The 15205-nt window shown below is 51.5% G+C and overlaps 1 protein-coding gene across 1 annotated transcript; it reads left to right on the top strand.

Annotated features, from left to right (window-relative positions):
* The first annotated feature begins 376 nt into the window (after window positions 1-376).
* On the top strand, window positions 377-13341 carry UPK1A (uroplakin 1A). The gene is made up of 7 exons (XM_037991551.2): window positions 377-926; window positions 2470-2670; window positions 8738-8812; window positions 8944-9051; window positions 11039-11218; window positions 13036-13119; window positions 13200-13341. Exons 1-7 carry the CDS (start codon window positions 840-842, stop codon window positions 13242-13244), a joined length of 780 nt encoding a protein of 259 aa, XP_037847479.1. The 5' UTR covers window positions 377-839; the 3' UTR covers window positions 13245-13341.
* Window positions 13342-15205: the final 1864 nt, after the last annotated feature.

The raw sequence follows: 15205 nt of genomic DNA, 5'->3' as shown, positions 1-15205 counted from the left end.
GTCCCCCAGGTTCAAGCCATCCTCCCACCTCAGCCTCCCAAGTAGCTGGGACCACAGGCATGAGTCTGGCTGATTATTTTTGTATTTTTTTTTTGAAACGGGGTTTCACCGTGTTATCCAGTCTGGTCTCAAACTACTGAGCTCAAGCGATCCGCTTACCTCAGTTTCCCAAAGTGCTGGGATTACAGGCCTGAGCTACCACGCCCTCCCCTGATTTGGATCTTGCTCCTACTTCCAGGAAGGCCCATGTCCTAGCAAGAGAGGTGCCAGGTGGTGCGCGCACCCTCCATCCCCAACTCCACCACCCACGGAGCCTGGGACCCAGAGGCCATGGGTCCTACACAGTCTGGAATTTCAAGTCTATAAATCATGGGGGTGGCAGGGAGCCCATAGAAGCTGTTCACCCATCCTGGTCTGCCAGCTCGGCCTCTTGTCCACCCCCCTGCCGTGCCCCAAAACACACATACACACCCTCCCTCCTTCCTGGGAGACCGGCCCAAGGAGGGGCCTGGGCATATATAGGAGCCACAGTGGGTGGAGATGGCCAGAGAGGCTGCAGACAGAGAAGGTGAGGAGGGGACTCTGGAAGTCTGGGTGTGGCATAGGGGGTCTGAGGCTCAGGAAGGGGCAGTGCCAAGTTCGGGCCAGTGACTGCCACACCGGAGCCTGGGTGTCCTCTTCTGCAAAATGCCTCCCCGCCAGGGCTGTGGGCACATCGGTACCAGCCTGGGCCCCGCAGAGAGCTGGAGCAACCCTTCGCAGCTGGGGTGTGGCTCAGAGATGGGGGGTCCGGCTGGCCCTTTACACTCCTGGCCTCATCCTTGCTCATATGTCCCAGGATGATGGCGTCTGCGGCAGCAGCAGAGGCCGAGAAGGGATCTCCAGTTGTGGTGGGCCTGCTAGTTGTGGGCAACATCATTATTCTGGTGAGACTCGCCCCAATGCTGGGAGCGGAGTGGTTGTGTGGTGGGGAGAGGGCAGTCCTGAGCTCGGGGTGGGGGATGAGGGTCCAGAACTGTCTCTTGGACAGACTCAGTGATCAGCACAGCCTGGGTTTAAATCCCAGCTCTGCCTCTCCCCAGTTCTGTGACCTTAGCAAGCGACTGTCCCTCTCTGTGCCTTCTTTCCTCGTCTATAGATTGTGTCCTCATTGTGTGAGCTGTTGTCCTGTGGATTAATCCCTGCATGGTCCTCAGCTCACAGAAAGCGCCCGACCAATGCTGGCTATCACCATCAGCATCGCTCTGGATATAAAGTGACTGCCTGGTGTACAGGAGGCCACAAGAAGGAAAAACAACAGTGTCTTTCAATTAACGTTGGGTTTTGGTTTTGTGTTTTTTTGTTTTGTTTTGTTTTGTTTTTTTGAGATGGAGTCTCACTCTGTCGCCCAGACTGGAGTGCAGTGGCCGATCTCAGCTAACTGCAACCTCCAATTCCCAGGCTCAAGTGATTATCCTGCCTCAGCCTCCAGAGTAGTTGGGATTACAGGCACACACCACCACACCTGGCTAATTTTTTTTTTTTTTTTTTAGACAGAGTCTCGCTCTGTCACCCGGGCTGAAGTGCAGTGGCGAGATCTCAGCTCACTGCATCCTCCATCTCCTGGGCTCAAGCAATTCTCCTGCCTCAGCCTCCCAAGCAGCTGGGATTACAGGCATACACCACCATACCCGGCTACTTTTGTATTTTTAGCAGAGGCAGGGTTTCTACTGTTGGCCAGGCTGGTCTTGAACTCCTGACCTGAGATGATCTGCCCACATCAGCCTCCCAAAGTGTTGGGATTACAGGTGTTAGCCACTGCGCCTGGCCTTGTGTTTGTTTTAGAGACAGGGTCTCGCTCTGTTGACCAGGCTGCAGTGCAGTGGTGTGATCCTGGCTCACTGCAGCCTCCAACTCCTGGGCTCAACTGATCCTCCCGCCTTAGCCTCCCGACTAGCTGGGACTACAGGTGCACATCACCACATCTGGCTAATTTTTTTATTTTTCGTAGAGACGGGGTCTCACTATTGCCCAGGCTGGTCTCAAACTCCTGGACTCAAGCAATCCTCCTGCCTCGGCCTCCCACAGTGCTGGGAGGATTGCAGGTGTGAGCCACCTTGCCTGGCCCATCTGTAATTTTTATGGCCATGGCCATGTTCCCCTCCTCGGGGGAAAACAGCACCGTCAAGGGAGGGCAGGTGGACCAACCATCTCCTCTGTGCCAGTCCACTGCTCCAGCCTTTCCACGTGGCATCCCCTTTCATCCCCGAAGCAACTGGCAGCTGGGGCATGAGGGTCGGTTGTCTGGCTGGGTCTCTTCTCTCCTGGCCTCTGCTCACCCTCATCGCTGCTCATGGAGGGCGAGATCTTTGCCCACTTTACTGTGAGGGCAGTGGAGGCTCCGAATGGGGAAGGAACTTGCTGGTGGAGATGCCTGGTGCCAGGGCTGCTGGCCCCGAGCAGACCTTCCTAACCTGCCGCTCCGTCCAGCTGTCAGGCCTGGCCCTGTTTGCCGAGACCGTATGGGTGACAGCCGACCAGTACCGCGTATACCCACTGATGGGAGTCTCAGGCAAGGATGACGTCTTCGCTGGCGCCTGGATCGCCATCTTCTGCGGCTTCTCCTTCTTCGTGGTAGCCAGTTTTGGTGTGGGCGCCGCGCTCTGCCGCCGCCGGTCCATGGTCCTTACGGTGAGGCCCCGGGGGTGGGGGGATGGGGACATTGAAAACGGAGTTCAGCATCACTGAGTCATAGTAGCAGGTGCTGCCCCAGCCACTAGTGTGAGTTCCCCACAGTGTCACACTCAGGGATCCCAGGCATCATCTCACTGAGTCTTCCCACAGCCCAGTAACCCAGGCTCTGCAGTTACCCCCATTTAATGAAGAAAACAGGCAGAGACAGGGGAGTGGGGCTCTGCACAGTGGGAGGACTTGAGTAGCAGCACTGGGAATTTTATTTTTGGTAAAGATGGGGGGGGGTCTCACTATGTTGCCCAGGCTGGTCTCAAACTCCTGGCTCAAATGATTCTCCTGCCTTGGCCTCCCAAAATGCTGGGATTACAGGCTTGAGCCCCTCCACCTGCACCCAGTGCAGGGCTAGAATTTGAACCCCTGCTAGCTGCTCTCCAGAGTCTGTGCTCATGAACTCTGCCAATAATAGCACAGCTACCATTTAATAATGGTTTACTACATGCCACGAGCTGTTCTAAATGGTTTACTGGATTCGTTCATTTATTCCTCATAGTCCACCAAGAGATACCATCATCATCATGACCCTATTTGACAGAGATTGAAACTGAGGCTCAGAGAAGTGAAGTGACTTACCCAGGGGCACACATTGAGACAGAGGCAGAGTCAGTTTCAACCTGAGCAGATCAGCTCTTGAGCCTGTGCTCTTAATCTCTGCCCACAACAATAACCCACACTTCCCAAGTATCTCTCATGCACCTGACACTAGGGTAAGCAGTTTAGAAAATGAACTTCATGGCCAGGCCCAGTGACTCATGCCTGTAATCTCAGCACTCTGGTAGGCAGAGGCGGACAGATCACTTGAGGTCAGGAGTCCGAGACCAGACTGGCCAACAGGGCAAAATCCCATCTCTAAAAAAAAAAAGAAAAAAAAAAAAAATTAGCCAGACGTGATGGCAGGCACCTGTAATCCCCACTACTCAAGAGGCTGGGGCAGAAGAATCACTAGAACCTGGGAGGCAGAGGTTGCAGTGAGCCAAGATCACGCCATTGCATTCCAGACTGTATGACAGAGTGAGACTCCGTCTCAAAAAAAAAAAAAGGAAAGAAAATGAGCTTCCTCAATCTTCCCAGAAGCCCTTCACAGTTAGTGCTTTTCAACCCATTTACCAGATGAGGAAACTGAGGCTCAAAGAGGCCAACACCCTCTCCCAGGTGACCAGGAGACCTGGGATTCCAATCCACGCCCCAGTGACACAGAGACAGTACTGTGCTTCCTCGACAGCCGAGGGTTTTTCGGATTCCCAGGAGCAGCCACTGATTTGATGAACAAATGCTTATGAGCAGGAACTATGTGCTGAGCCCTATGCTGGGCACTGGGGCTCTGTGCTGAGTGAAACATAAAAGCCCTTGACCCAGGGGAGTGGTGCTCAGAGGAGGAAGACAGTGAACAGGAGGGGAGGTCAGGAGCCGAGGAGGGCGAGGGAAGGCCTCACTGCCAGGGAAAGCAAAGACCTAGAGGCACTGGGGGTGAGGAATGTGTGTAACTGGAGCAAGAGCCTGCCAGGTGGAGGTGGCAGCAAGGGCAAAGGCTCTGAGGCCAGAGCGGGCTAGGAGTCCAAAGCAGCTGGAGCTGAGTGAGGAGGAGGTTGGGCGGTGAGTGGACATGAGGCAGACAGGTGGGGAGGAGAACAGTGAGGAGTGGGGATGGGAAAGAAGCGGGAGGGAAGGCAGGTGTTGTGGACTTTGGCTTTATCCTGAGTAAGATGGAGCCATGGGCTCCTTCCCTCCCTCCCTTCCTTCCTTCCTTCCTTCCTTCCTTCATTTTTCTAGACAGGCAGGTATGGTGGACTTTGGCTTTATCCTGCGTACGATGGAGCCATAGACTTCCTTCCCTTCCTCCTTTCCCTCCCTTCCCTTCCTTCCTTCCTTCCTCCCTTTCCTCTCTCCCTCCTTCTTTCCCTCCTTCCTTCTTTTCTTCCTTCCTTTGTTTTTCTAGACAGGGTCTCACTCTGTTGCCCAGGCTGGAGTGCAGTGGCACAATCATAACTCTTTGCCACCTTGAACTCTCGGGTTCAAATGATCCTCCCACCTCAGCCTCCCAGTGAGCTGGGACTACAAGTGTGCACCACCACGTGCAGCTAATTTTTGTATTTTTTGTAGAGATGGAGTCTCACTATGTTGCCCAGGCTGGTCTCGAACTACTGGCCTCAAGTGAGCCTCCCACCTCAGCCTTCCAAAGTGCTGGAATTACAGGCATGAGCCACCACAACTGCCCTCTTATTTTCTTATCCTGTATTTAATTTTCGGGCATAACAATTTAACCAAAGCCCTAAGAATTCACCCAACTAGTTTTAAAAATTGTGTCTATGTCTGTTTCCGCTATTAGTTTGTCATTAACTAAGACATTTTTTCCCCAAATTTCTTTCTTCTTCTTTTTTTTTGAAATGGAGTCTTGCTCAGTCTCCCAGGCTAGAGTGCAGTGGCATGATCTTGGCCCTCCGCAAGCTCTGCCTCCAGGGTTCACACCATTCTCCTGCCTCAGCCTCCTGAGTAGCTGTGACTACAGGCGCCCACCACCACGTCCCGCTAATTTTTTTTTTTTTTTTGTATTTTTAGTAGAGAGGGGGTTTCACCATGTTAGCCAGGATGGTCTCGATCTCCTGACCTCGTGATCCACCCGCCTTGGCCTCCCAAAGTGCTGGGATCACAGGCGTGTGCCACCGCGCCCGACCTTTTTTTGTTTATTTTGAGATGGAGTCTCGTTCTTTCGCCCAGGCTGGAGTGCAATGGTGCGATCTCGGCTCACTGCAACCTCTACCTCCCGGGTTCAAGCAATTCTTCTGTCTCAGCCTCTGAGTAGCTGGGATTACAGGTGTGAGCCACCATACCTGGCTAATTTTTCTATTTTTAGTACAGATGGGGTTTCACCATGTTGGTCAGGCTCGTCTTGAACTCCTGATCTCGTGATCTGCCTGCCTTGGCCTCCCAAAATGCTGAGATTACAGGTGTGAGCCATGGCGACTGCCTTTTTTTGTTTGTTTTTTTGAGACAGAGTCTCGCTCTGTCGCCTAGGCTAGAGTGTAGTGGCGCAATCTTGGCTCACTGCAAGCTCCGCCTCCTGGGTTCAGGCCATTCTCCTGCCTCAGCCTCCTGAGTAGCTGGGACTGCAGGCGCCCACCACCACGCCTGGCTAATTTTTTGTATTTTTAGTAGAGACGGAGTTTCACCGTGTTAGCCAGGATGGTCTCGATCTGACCTCGTGATCCGCCCGCCTCGGTCTCCCAAAGTGCTGGGATTACAGGCATGAGCCACTGTGCCTGGCCCCCACCCCCCGCTTTTTTTTTTTTTCCAAATTTCTTATGGGAAATTTCTAACGTAGACTAAAGTAGAGTCCGTGGTATTTGAGCTCTGCATACCTCTCACTTGATTTCAACAACATCAGCTGCAGACTGCCCAGCATTGTCTCCTCTATCCCCATTCTCCCACACTTTTTCTTCTGGGTATTTTGAAGCACATTCTAGAAGCCAAGTCGCTTACCTGGATAAGCTCCAGTAAATACTGGAGCACACATTTCTCTGACTGACAAGCACATTGTTTTAAAGCAGTCGGGTGGATGTGCAGTGTTACCCATCTCCCAGCAGCGGAGCTCACAAATCCACACACAACCTCCTGTTGCTTTATAGGTGAAGATGCCAGGTGAGGACAAGAAAAGAATTTGCATTAAACATCAACTATCAAGCTTTTTTGTTCTCCTGCCCTCCATGCTATTGGCACAACCCACCAAATTTACCCAAATTCTTTTATATCATCCAATACCCAGTCTGTGTCAAATGTCTCTGATTATCTGAGAACATCGTTTTATGTTTGTTTGTTTTGTTTTAAGAGACAGGGTGTCACACTGTTGCCTGGGCTGGAGTGCAGTGGCACGATTTCGGCTCATTGCAACCTCCACCTCCTGGGTTCAAGTTATTCTCCTATCTCAGCCTCCCGAGTAGCTGGGATTACAGGCACCCATCTCCATGCCCAGCTAATTTTTGTATTTTTGCATTTTTAGTAGATGGGGCTTCACCCTATTGGTCAGGCTGGTCTCAAACTCCTGACCTCAGGAGATCCACCCGCCTCAACCTCCCAAAGTGCTGGGATTACAGGCGTGAGCCACTGCACCCACACTTGTTTGTTTTGTTTTAAGAGGCAGGGTTTTGCTGTCACTCAGGCTGGAATGCAGTGGTGCGATCATAGCTCACTGTGGCCTCCAACTACTGGGCTCAAATGATCCTCCAACCTCAGCCTCCCAAGTAGCTAGGACTAACACTACCACTAGTAGTAACCATGCTTAACTAATTTTTTATTTTTATTTTTTGTAGCAACGGGGTCTCACTGTGTTGCTCAGGCTGATCTTAAACTCCAGGGTTCAAGCAATCCTCCCACCTCGGCCTCTCAAAGTGCTGGGATTACAGGCATGAGCCACTGCATCTGGCAGAGAATGTCTTTATTTATTTATTTATATTATTATTTTTTGAGACAGAGTTTCACTCTTGTTGCCTAGGCTGGAGTGTAATGGTACAATCTGGGCTCACTGCAACCTCTGCCCCACGGGTTCAAGCAATTCTCATGCTTCAGCCTCCCGAGTAGCTGGGATTACAGGCATGCACCACCACGCCCGGCTAATTTTGTATTTTTAGTAGAGATGGGGTTTCTCCATGTTGGTCAGGCTGGTCTTGAACTCCCAACCTTGGGTGATCCACCTGCCTTGGCCTCCCAAAGTGCTGGGATTACAAGCATGAGCCACTGTGCCTGGCCCCAAATGTCTTTGTTTTTTAATTTTCTTTTCTTTAGTTTTTTTTTTTTTTTTTTTTTTGCTGTCATCTATTTATCCCAGATATTTTTCTCTTTTTATAGGAGACATTTATTTAGTGATTCTAAGTCAATACTTAACTTTGGCAAATATGTTACTTTTTAAATTTCATTTTCCCTTGACATTTTATTATAAAATATTTCTGGCTGGGTGTGGTGGCTCACTCCTATAATCCCGCACTTTGGGAGCCTGAAGAAGGAGGATCACTTGAGCTCAGGAGTTTGAGACCAGCCTGGGCAACGTAGCAAGACCCTATCTCTAAAGAAAATTTAAAAATTAGCCAGACATGGTGGCATGTGCCTGTAGTCCCAGATACTCAGAAGGCTGAGGCAAGAGGATCGCCTGAACCTGGGAGGCAGAGGCTGCAATGAGCTATGATCCTGCCACTGCACACCAGCCTAGGCGACAGAGGGAGACCCTATGTCAAAAATTTTATTTATATATATATATATAATTTTTTTTTTTTGAGATGGAGTCTCCCTCTGTCGCCCAGGCGATCGTGCAGTGGCCCGATCTCAGCTCACTGCAACCTCCACCTCCCAGGTTCAAGCAATTATCCTTCTTCCTTAGCCTCCCAAGTAGCTGGGATTACAAGCACCATCAGGCTGGAGCACAGTGGGGCAATCTCAGCTCCCTGCAACCTCCGCCTCCTGGGTTCAGGCGATTCTCCTGTCTCAGTCTCCCAAATAGCTGGGACTACAGGCCCGTGCCACCATTCCCGGCTAATTTTTGTATTTTTATTAGAGACGGGGTTTTGCCATGTTGGCCCAGCTGGTCTCAAACGCCTGACCTCAAGTGATCCACCCACCTCAGCCTCCCAAAGTGCTGGGATTACAGGCGTGAGCCACCAATGCCCAGCCCTAATTGTTGTATTTTTATTAGAGAAGGGGTTTCACCATGTTGGCCAGGCTGGTCTTGAACTCCTGACCTCAGGTGATCGCCCCTTCAGCCTCCCAAAGTGCTGGGATTACAGGCATGAGCCACCACGCCCGGCCTGCCTCAAAAATAAATTAATTAAATTAAATATATCAAAATACAGAAAAGTTGGAAGACTTGTATAGCGAACACCTGAAACCCACCACATATTATGGATGATACTAGTTACACTGCCCCAAACTTTTTAAAAACTTGCATTTCCACAATGATGCGTCCCTGATGGGGTGTGGCTTCACGGGCTCTGCCCAACGGGCCATCCTCCCTCTGTCTCCCCAGTACCTGGTGCTCATGCTCATCGTCTACATCTTCGAGTGCGCTTCCTGCATCACGTCCTACACCCACCGTGACTACGTGAGCCCGGCGAGGCCTGGGGAGGGCCCTGACCTGCATGGGAAGGGCAAGAGTCCCGGCGCGGCGGGGCGGAGGTCGTCCTCTCTCCCCACCCAGCCCTGCCGGCCCCTGCTCTTCCCTGTTCTCCGCAGATGGTGTCCAGCCCATCCCTGATCACCAAGCAGATGTTGACCTTCTACAGCGCTGACACCCACCAGGGCCAGGAGCTGACCCGCCTCTGGGACCGCGTCATGATTGAGGTGGGCAGGGTGGCCCGGGTGCCGGGAGGGCCTGGGGCTCCGTCCACAGAAGCCGATAGAGCGCCCGATGTGCCCTCTTATAGAGGAGTGAGTGCCTTAAAGACATCCACTCATGAGGTCTCCAGGAGAGCAGGGCTGCGGATGAGTAAACCCTTCTGCAGATGAGTAAACAGGCCCAGAAAGGGAAAGTCCCTTGCCCGAGGCCATGCAGTCCATAGGTGGTGGGAGCTGGGATTGGAACCCGGCAGCCTAGCTCCTGACCCCCTGCTCTTAGCCTGCACATACTACCTCAACAGAAATGTTGATAATAATAACAATAGTAACAGCACCATTCACTGAGCACTAACTTGGGTTTAACACAGTTCAAAGGACTTTTATTTTTATATTTTGAGATGGGGTCTTGCTCTGTTACCCAGGCTGGAGTGATCAGAGCTCACTGCAACCTCCAACTCCTGAGCTCAAGTGATCCTCCTGCCTCAGCCTCCCAAGTAGCTGGGAATACAGCTGCACCCCACCACACCCGGCTAAATTTTTTAAATTATTTTTTGTGGAGACAGGGTCTTGCTCTATTGCCCCAGGCTGGTCTTGAACTCCTGGGCTCAGGATTAGAGCGATTCTCCCACCTCCGCCTCTCAAAGTGCTGAGATTACAGGCATGAGCCACAAGTGCTTGGCCTCAAAGCACTTTTAAATCTTTTTTAATCCTCACGACCACCCCATAAGGGAGATCAGCCTTTTAGTGATGAGGAGACCAAAGCAAGAGGTTGAATATCTTGGATGAGGTCACACACCTGGTAGGTCACAGAACTGGAAGGATTCAAACTCAGACTTCCAGGTTTGAGGAGATACACTCTTCATCAAATCCAGCATGATATTGCATCGGAAGAGGAAGAAATTGGCTGGGCGCAGTGGCTCACGCCTATAATCCCAGCACTTTGGGAGGCTGAGATGGGCAGGTCACTTGAGTTCAGGGGTTCGAGACCATCCTGGCCAACATGGTGAAACCCTATCTCCACAAAAAATACAAAAACTAGTCAGGCGTGGTGGTGTGCGCCTGTGATTCCAGCTACTTGGGAGGCTGAGGCAGGAGAATTGCTTGAACCCAGGAGGCAGAGGTTGCAGTGAGCCAAGATGGCGCCACTGCACTCCAGCCTGGACAACAGAGGGAGACTCCGTCTCAACAAAAAACAAAAAAACAAAAAAAAAGGAAGAAATTGACGACTCAAGGAAAACTGAGGTGTCAATGTGGCCCAAGTCCTCTAGCTAGCCAGGATTTGAACCCATGTTTGAAGGGTGCCCAAACCTATGTTTTCCTCATTCAGGAGCCACAAATTAAACACCAGGATTCCTTACCAAGGCCAGGAAAAGTCAGAAATCTGCCCTTTTTGTGTTATTTTATCAGCATAGTTGTTGATAAAAAAAAATTTTATTTTATTTTATTTTATTTTTTGAGATGGAGCTTCATACTTGATTCCCAGGCTGGAGTGCAGTGGCACAATCTCACTCACTGCAATCGCCACCTCCTGGGTTCAAGCGATTCTCCTGCCTCAGCCTCCCAAGTAGCTGGGAATACAGGGGCCCACCACCACACCTGGCTAATTTTGTATTCTTAGTAGAGATAGGGTTTCATCATGTTGGTCAGGCTGGCCTCGAACTCCTGACCTCAGGTGATCCACCCACCTTGGCCTCCCAAAGAGCTGGGATTACAGGCGTGAGACACCGTGCCTGGCAAAAATATTTTAAAATAAGTCAGAGGTATGGATTTGATCCAAATCCCCAATCAGCCTCCTGGTCCCGGGACAAATCTTGTCTGCTCCGTGCTCACACACAGACACCCACCGGACACACTCGCTTGGAGGCCCAGGACATGGCGAAGTTGGGTCCAGCTGTGTCAAAGGCCAACCCGGCCCCTCCTTGCTGTGTGACCTCAGGCAAGCGACTGTCCTCTCTGAGCCTGAGCCCGCCTGACCCCCTGCTTTTCTCTCCAGCAAGAGTGCTGTGGCACATCTGGTCCCATGGACTGGGTGAACTTCACATCAGCCTTCCGGGAGGCCACTCCGGAGGTGGTGTTCCCCTGGCCCCCACTGTGCTGTCGCCGGACGGGAAACTTCATCCCCCTCAACAAGGAGGGCTGCCGCCTGGGGCACATGGACTACGTGTTCACCAAGGTGTGGCCCTCTGCCCTGCTGCATCTGTCCGTCCATCTGTCTGTCTTCCTCTGGTCTCTGCTCCCTCTCTGATTCTATCTCTTTCTCCTCGCCTGTGTCTGTCCATCTAGCTTTTTCTCTCTCCTCTTCCCCTCTCTGATTTTCTTGTTTTCTGTTTCTTTCTTTTCTTTTTTTTTTGAGACTGAGTCCCGCTCTGTCACCCAGGCTGGAGTATAGTGGCACGATAGCTCACTGCAGCGTCTGCCTCCCAGGTTCAAGGGATTCTCCCACCTCAGCTTCCAGAGCAGCTGGGATTCCAGGCACGCACCACCCTCTTGGCTAATTTTTGTATTTTTAGTAAAGACGGGGTTTGATCATGTTGGCCAGGCTGGTCTCAAACTCCTGAGGTCAAGTGATCCACCCGCTTTGGCCTCCCAAAGTGCTGGGATTACAGGCATGAGCCACAGCGCTGGGCCCCCTCTCTGATTTTCTCGTGCTCTCCCAACTCTCTCTCAAGTCAGCAGGATGCACCCAGGGTCTGTCTGATCCAGACCTGGCACCTGCAACTTTACTCAGGTTGTCCAAGAATAAGAGCAACAATAGGGTGGGGCGCGATGGCTCACACCTGTAATCCCAGCACTTTGGGAGGCCGAGGAGGGCAGATCACTTGAGGTCAGGGGTTCAAGACCAGCCTGACCAACATAGCAAAAATCCATCTCTACTAAAAATGCAAAAACTAGCCCAGAGCAGTAGCACATGCCTGTAATCCCAACTACTCGGGAGGCTGAGGTAGGAGAATCACTTGAACCCTGGAGGTGAAGGTTGCAGTCAGATGAGATTGTGCCACTGCACCCCAGCCTGGGCGACAGAGCGAAACTCCGTCTCAAACAAAACAAAACAAAGCAAAACATCAAACAAAACAATAGAGCTAGGCACGGTGGCTCAAGCCTGTAATCCCAGTACTTTGGGAGGCCAAGGCAGGAGGATCACTTGAGGTCAGGAGCTCAAGACCAGCCTGGGCAACATATTAAGACCCTGTCTCTATAAAAAAGTACAGAAAATTAACCAGGCATGGTTAATTTTGGTGGTGGTGCGTGCCTATAATCCCAGCTACTGGGGAGGCTAAGGCAGGAGGATCGTTTGAGTCTAGGAGGTCAAGGCTGCAGTGAGCTGTGATGGTGCCACTACACTCTAGCCTAGGCAAGAGACTTAATAAAAGGCAAGAGACTTAAAAACAAAACAAAACAAAACAAAACAAGGCCGGGCGTGCACGGTGGCTCACGCCTGTAATTTCACCCAGCACTTTGGGAGGCCAAGATGGGCGGATCACGAGATCAGGAATTCAAGACCAGCCTGACCAACATGGTGAAACCCCGTCTCTACTAAAAATACAAAAATTAGCCGGGCGTGGTGGTGCACGCCTGTAATCCCAGCTACTCAGGAGGCTGAGGCAGGAGAATCGCTTGAATGCGGGAGGCAAAGGTTGCAGTGAGCCGAGATCACACCACTGCACTGCAGCCTGGGTGACAGAGCAAGACTCTGTCTCCACAAAAAAAAAAAAAAAAAAAAAAAAAGCCAGCCGTAAGAGCAAAATCACCCTCAGACTGTCATAGCCATCAGCAAGGCGGCACCTACTTTGCAGGGCCTGGGTTCAACATCAGCTCCCTGGGGCCCCGAAACCACCCGAGGAGGTGGACAGTGCCATGGTCCCCACTGCACAGGTGAGAAAACCAAGGCTCAGGAAAGGCGGTGACTTTCCCAAGGGCGCACAGTGACTCTCACCTTCAGCAGCCACCCTCATGGGCGTCTTCTCAAACCTCCCCCATCCCCCTGCCCAGGGCTGCTTTGAGCACATCAGCCATGCCATCGACAGCTACACGTGGGGCATCTCGTGGTTTGGGTTTGCCATCCTGATGTGGACGGTGAGAGGCGGGGAGCCCACAGGCCGGGTGGGCTGGGGGTGGGGGAGTGGAGTGCCCTCATCTCTCTGCCTCCTCGCCAGCTCCCAGTCATGCTGATAGCCATGTATTTCTACACCACGCTCTGAGGGACGAGAGGGGAAGGCAACATACACACCCCGGCCTCCTCTGGCAACATACACACCCCGGCCTCCTCTGCATCCTCCTCCTGCTTCCTCCGCTGAGGCCTGGATGGCTGCCTCACGTCTGCCCTCCCAACCTCCCTAGCCCTTACCTCCTTCCACTTCCAAGATCTTTTTCCAGGTTCCTGTGCCTCGGGTGTGCCCTGAAACCCCAGGGCTTGTGTGCACATATCTTTAGCCTTGACCTCACTCCACTTGGCTGGTTCTTGCCCAGCTTTCAAGGGACCTCTCCATGATCCCATCTCCCATTCACAGACACCTCTCCTGTAGCTCTCTGAGCTCCTCCTTCATGGCAGGCGTCGCCATTCTTGCCGAACAGTCTGTGATTGCCGTTTGAGCTCTGGAAGCCTTGATTACCATGAGAGTTCTGTCACAGTCACTTTACTGTCCCCATCATCACCCAGCATGGGGCTGAGCACATACTAGATAGTCAATAAATAAATTAATTAATTAATAATGAATGAATGAGTTTGTTCTTTTCTGGGTCAAGGGAGAGTGAACAAGAACTGTTCTAGGCCAGGCATAGTGGCTCACGCCTGTATTCCCAGCACTTTGGGAGGCCGAGGCGGGCAGATCACCTGAGGTCAGAAGTTCGAGATCAGCCTGGCCAAAATGGTGAGACCCCATCTCTACAAAAATACAAAAATCAGCCAGGCGTGGTGGTGCACAACTGTAATCCCAGCCACTCCGGAGGCTGAGGCAGAAGAATCACTTGAACCCGGGAGGCGGAGGTTGCAGTGAGCCGAGATCACACTATTGCACTCCAGCCTGGGTGACAAAGCAAGGCCCTGTCTCCAAAAAAAAAAAAAAAAAAAAAAAAAAAGAACTATTCTACTATTCTGATGGAAGTGGCAGAAACCCAACTGTCACTGACTGAAGTATAAAATGGAATTTATCAGCTCACGTAACTGAGTCAACGGGCTGGCTTCAGGCATGTCTGGATCCAGGTGTTCAATCTAAGTTTCCAGGAAACCTGCTTCATTTCCTGACAGGATTTCTCTGGCAACACCATACTTAACGTCTTTATAACTAAGCAATGCAACAGAGAGAAAGAGCCTCTCTCCCAAGGGCTGTAGCCAAGGTCCAGAGTTGAATCTCATTGTCTTGTCTTAGGTTCTAAGCCCACCGTTAGGTTGGGAAAGGGAGAGCACCTGGCATGGTAATCCTGCTAAGGATGCATGCGGTGGTGGTGTTGGAAGGGGAGTTGTTTATCAAAGGAAAATCCAGGTACAGGGCTGTTGAGACTTATAGGTGATAAAAATCCTTCTCCTAGGGATATAGCTTCCAGGAAGTTCTATAGAGGGTCCATGACAACAAACCATTAAGAACTGAATTATGGCTGGGCACAGTGGCTCACACCTGTAATCCCAGCACTTGCGGAGGTGGGCAGATGGCTTGAGGTCAGGAGCTTGAGACTAGTCTGGCCAAAATGGCGAAATCCCATCTCTATTAAAAATAGAAAAAATACCCGGGCATGGTGGTGCACACCTGTAGATCCAGCTACTCAGGAGGCTGAGGCAGAAGAATCGCTTGAGCCTGGGAGGCAGAGATTGCAGTGAGTTGAGATTGTGCCACTTGCACTCCAGCCTGGGCAAGAGAGCAATACTTTGTCTAAAAAAAAAAAAAGTCAGGTGTCCTTACCAGCAAGTTGATGGTGACTTAGCCATTCTTCTGCCTCAGCCTCCCGAGTAGCTGGGACTACAGGTGCCCACCACTACACCCGGTTAATTTTTTGTATTTTTTTTTTTTTTTAGTAGAGACAGGGTTTCACCGTGTTAGCCAAGATGGTCTCGATCTCCTGACCTCGTGATCTGCCTGCCTTGGCCTCCCAAAGTGCTGGGATTACAGGTGTGTGCCACCATGCCCGGCCCTATTACATATATTTTTAAGACAGGGTCCCATTCTGT

The sequence above is a fragment of the Chlorocebus sabaeus genome, chromosome 6 (genome assembly GCF_047675955.1).
Source record: "Chlorocebus sabaeus isolate Y175 chromosome 6, mChlSab1.0.hap1, whole genome shotgun sequence".
NCBI lineage: Eukaryota > Metazoa > Chordata > Mammalia > Primates > Cercopithecidae > Chlorocebus > Chlorocebus sabaeus.
The sequence above is the reverse complement of the archived record's forward strand: the minus strand, read 5'-3'. Positions and strand labels throughout refer to the sequence as shown.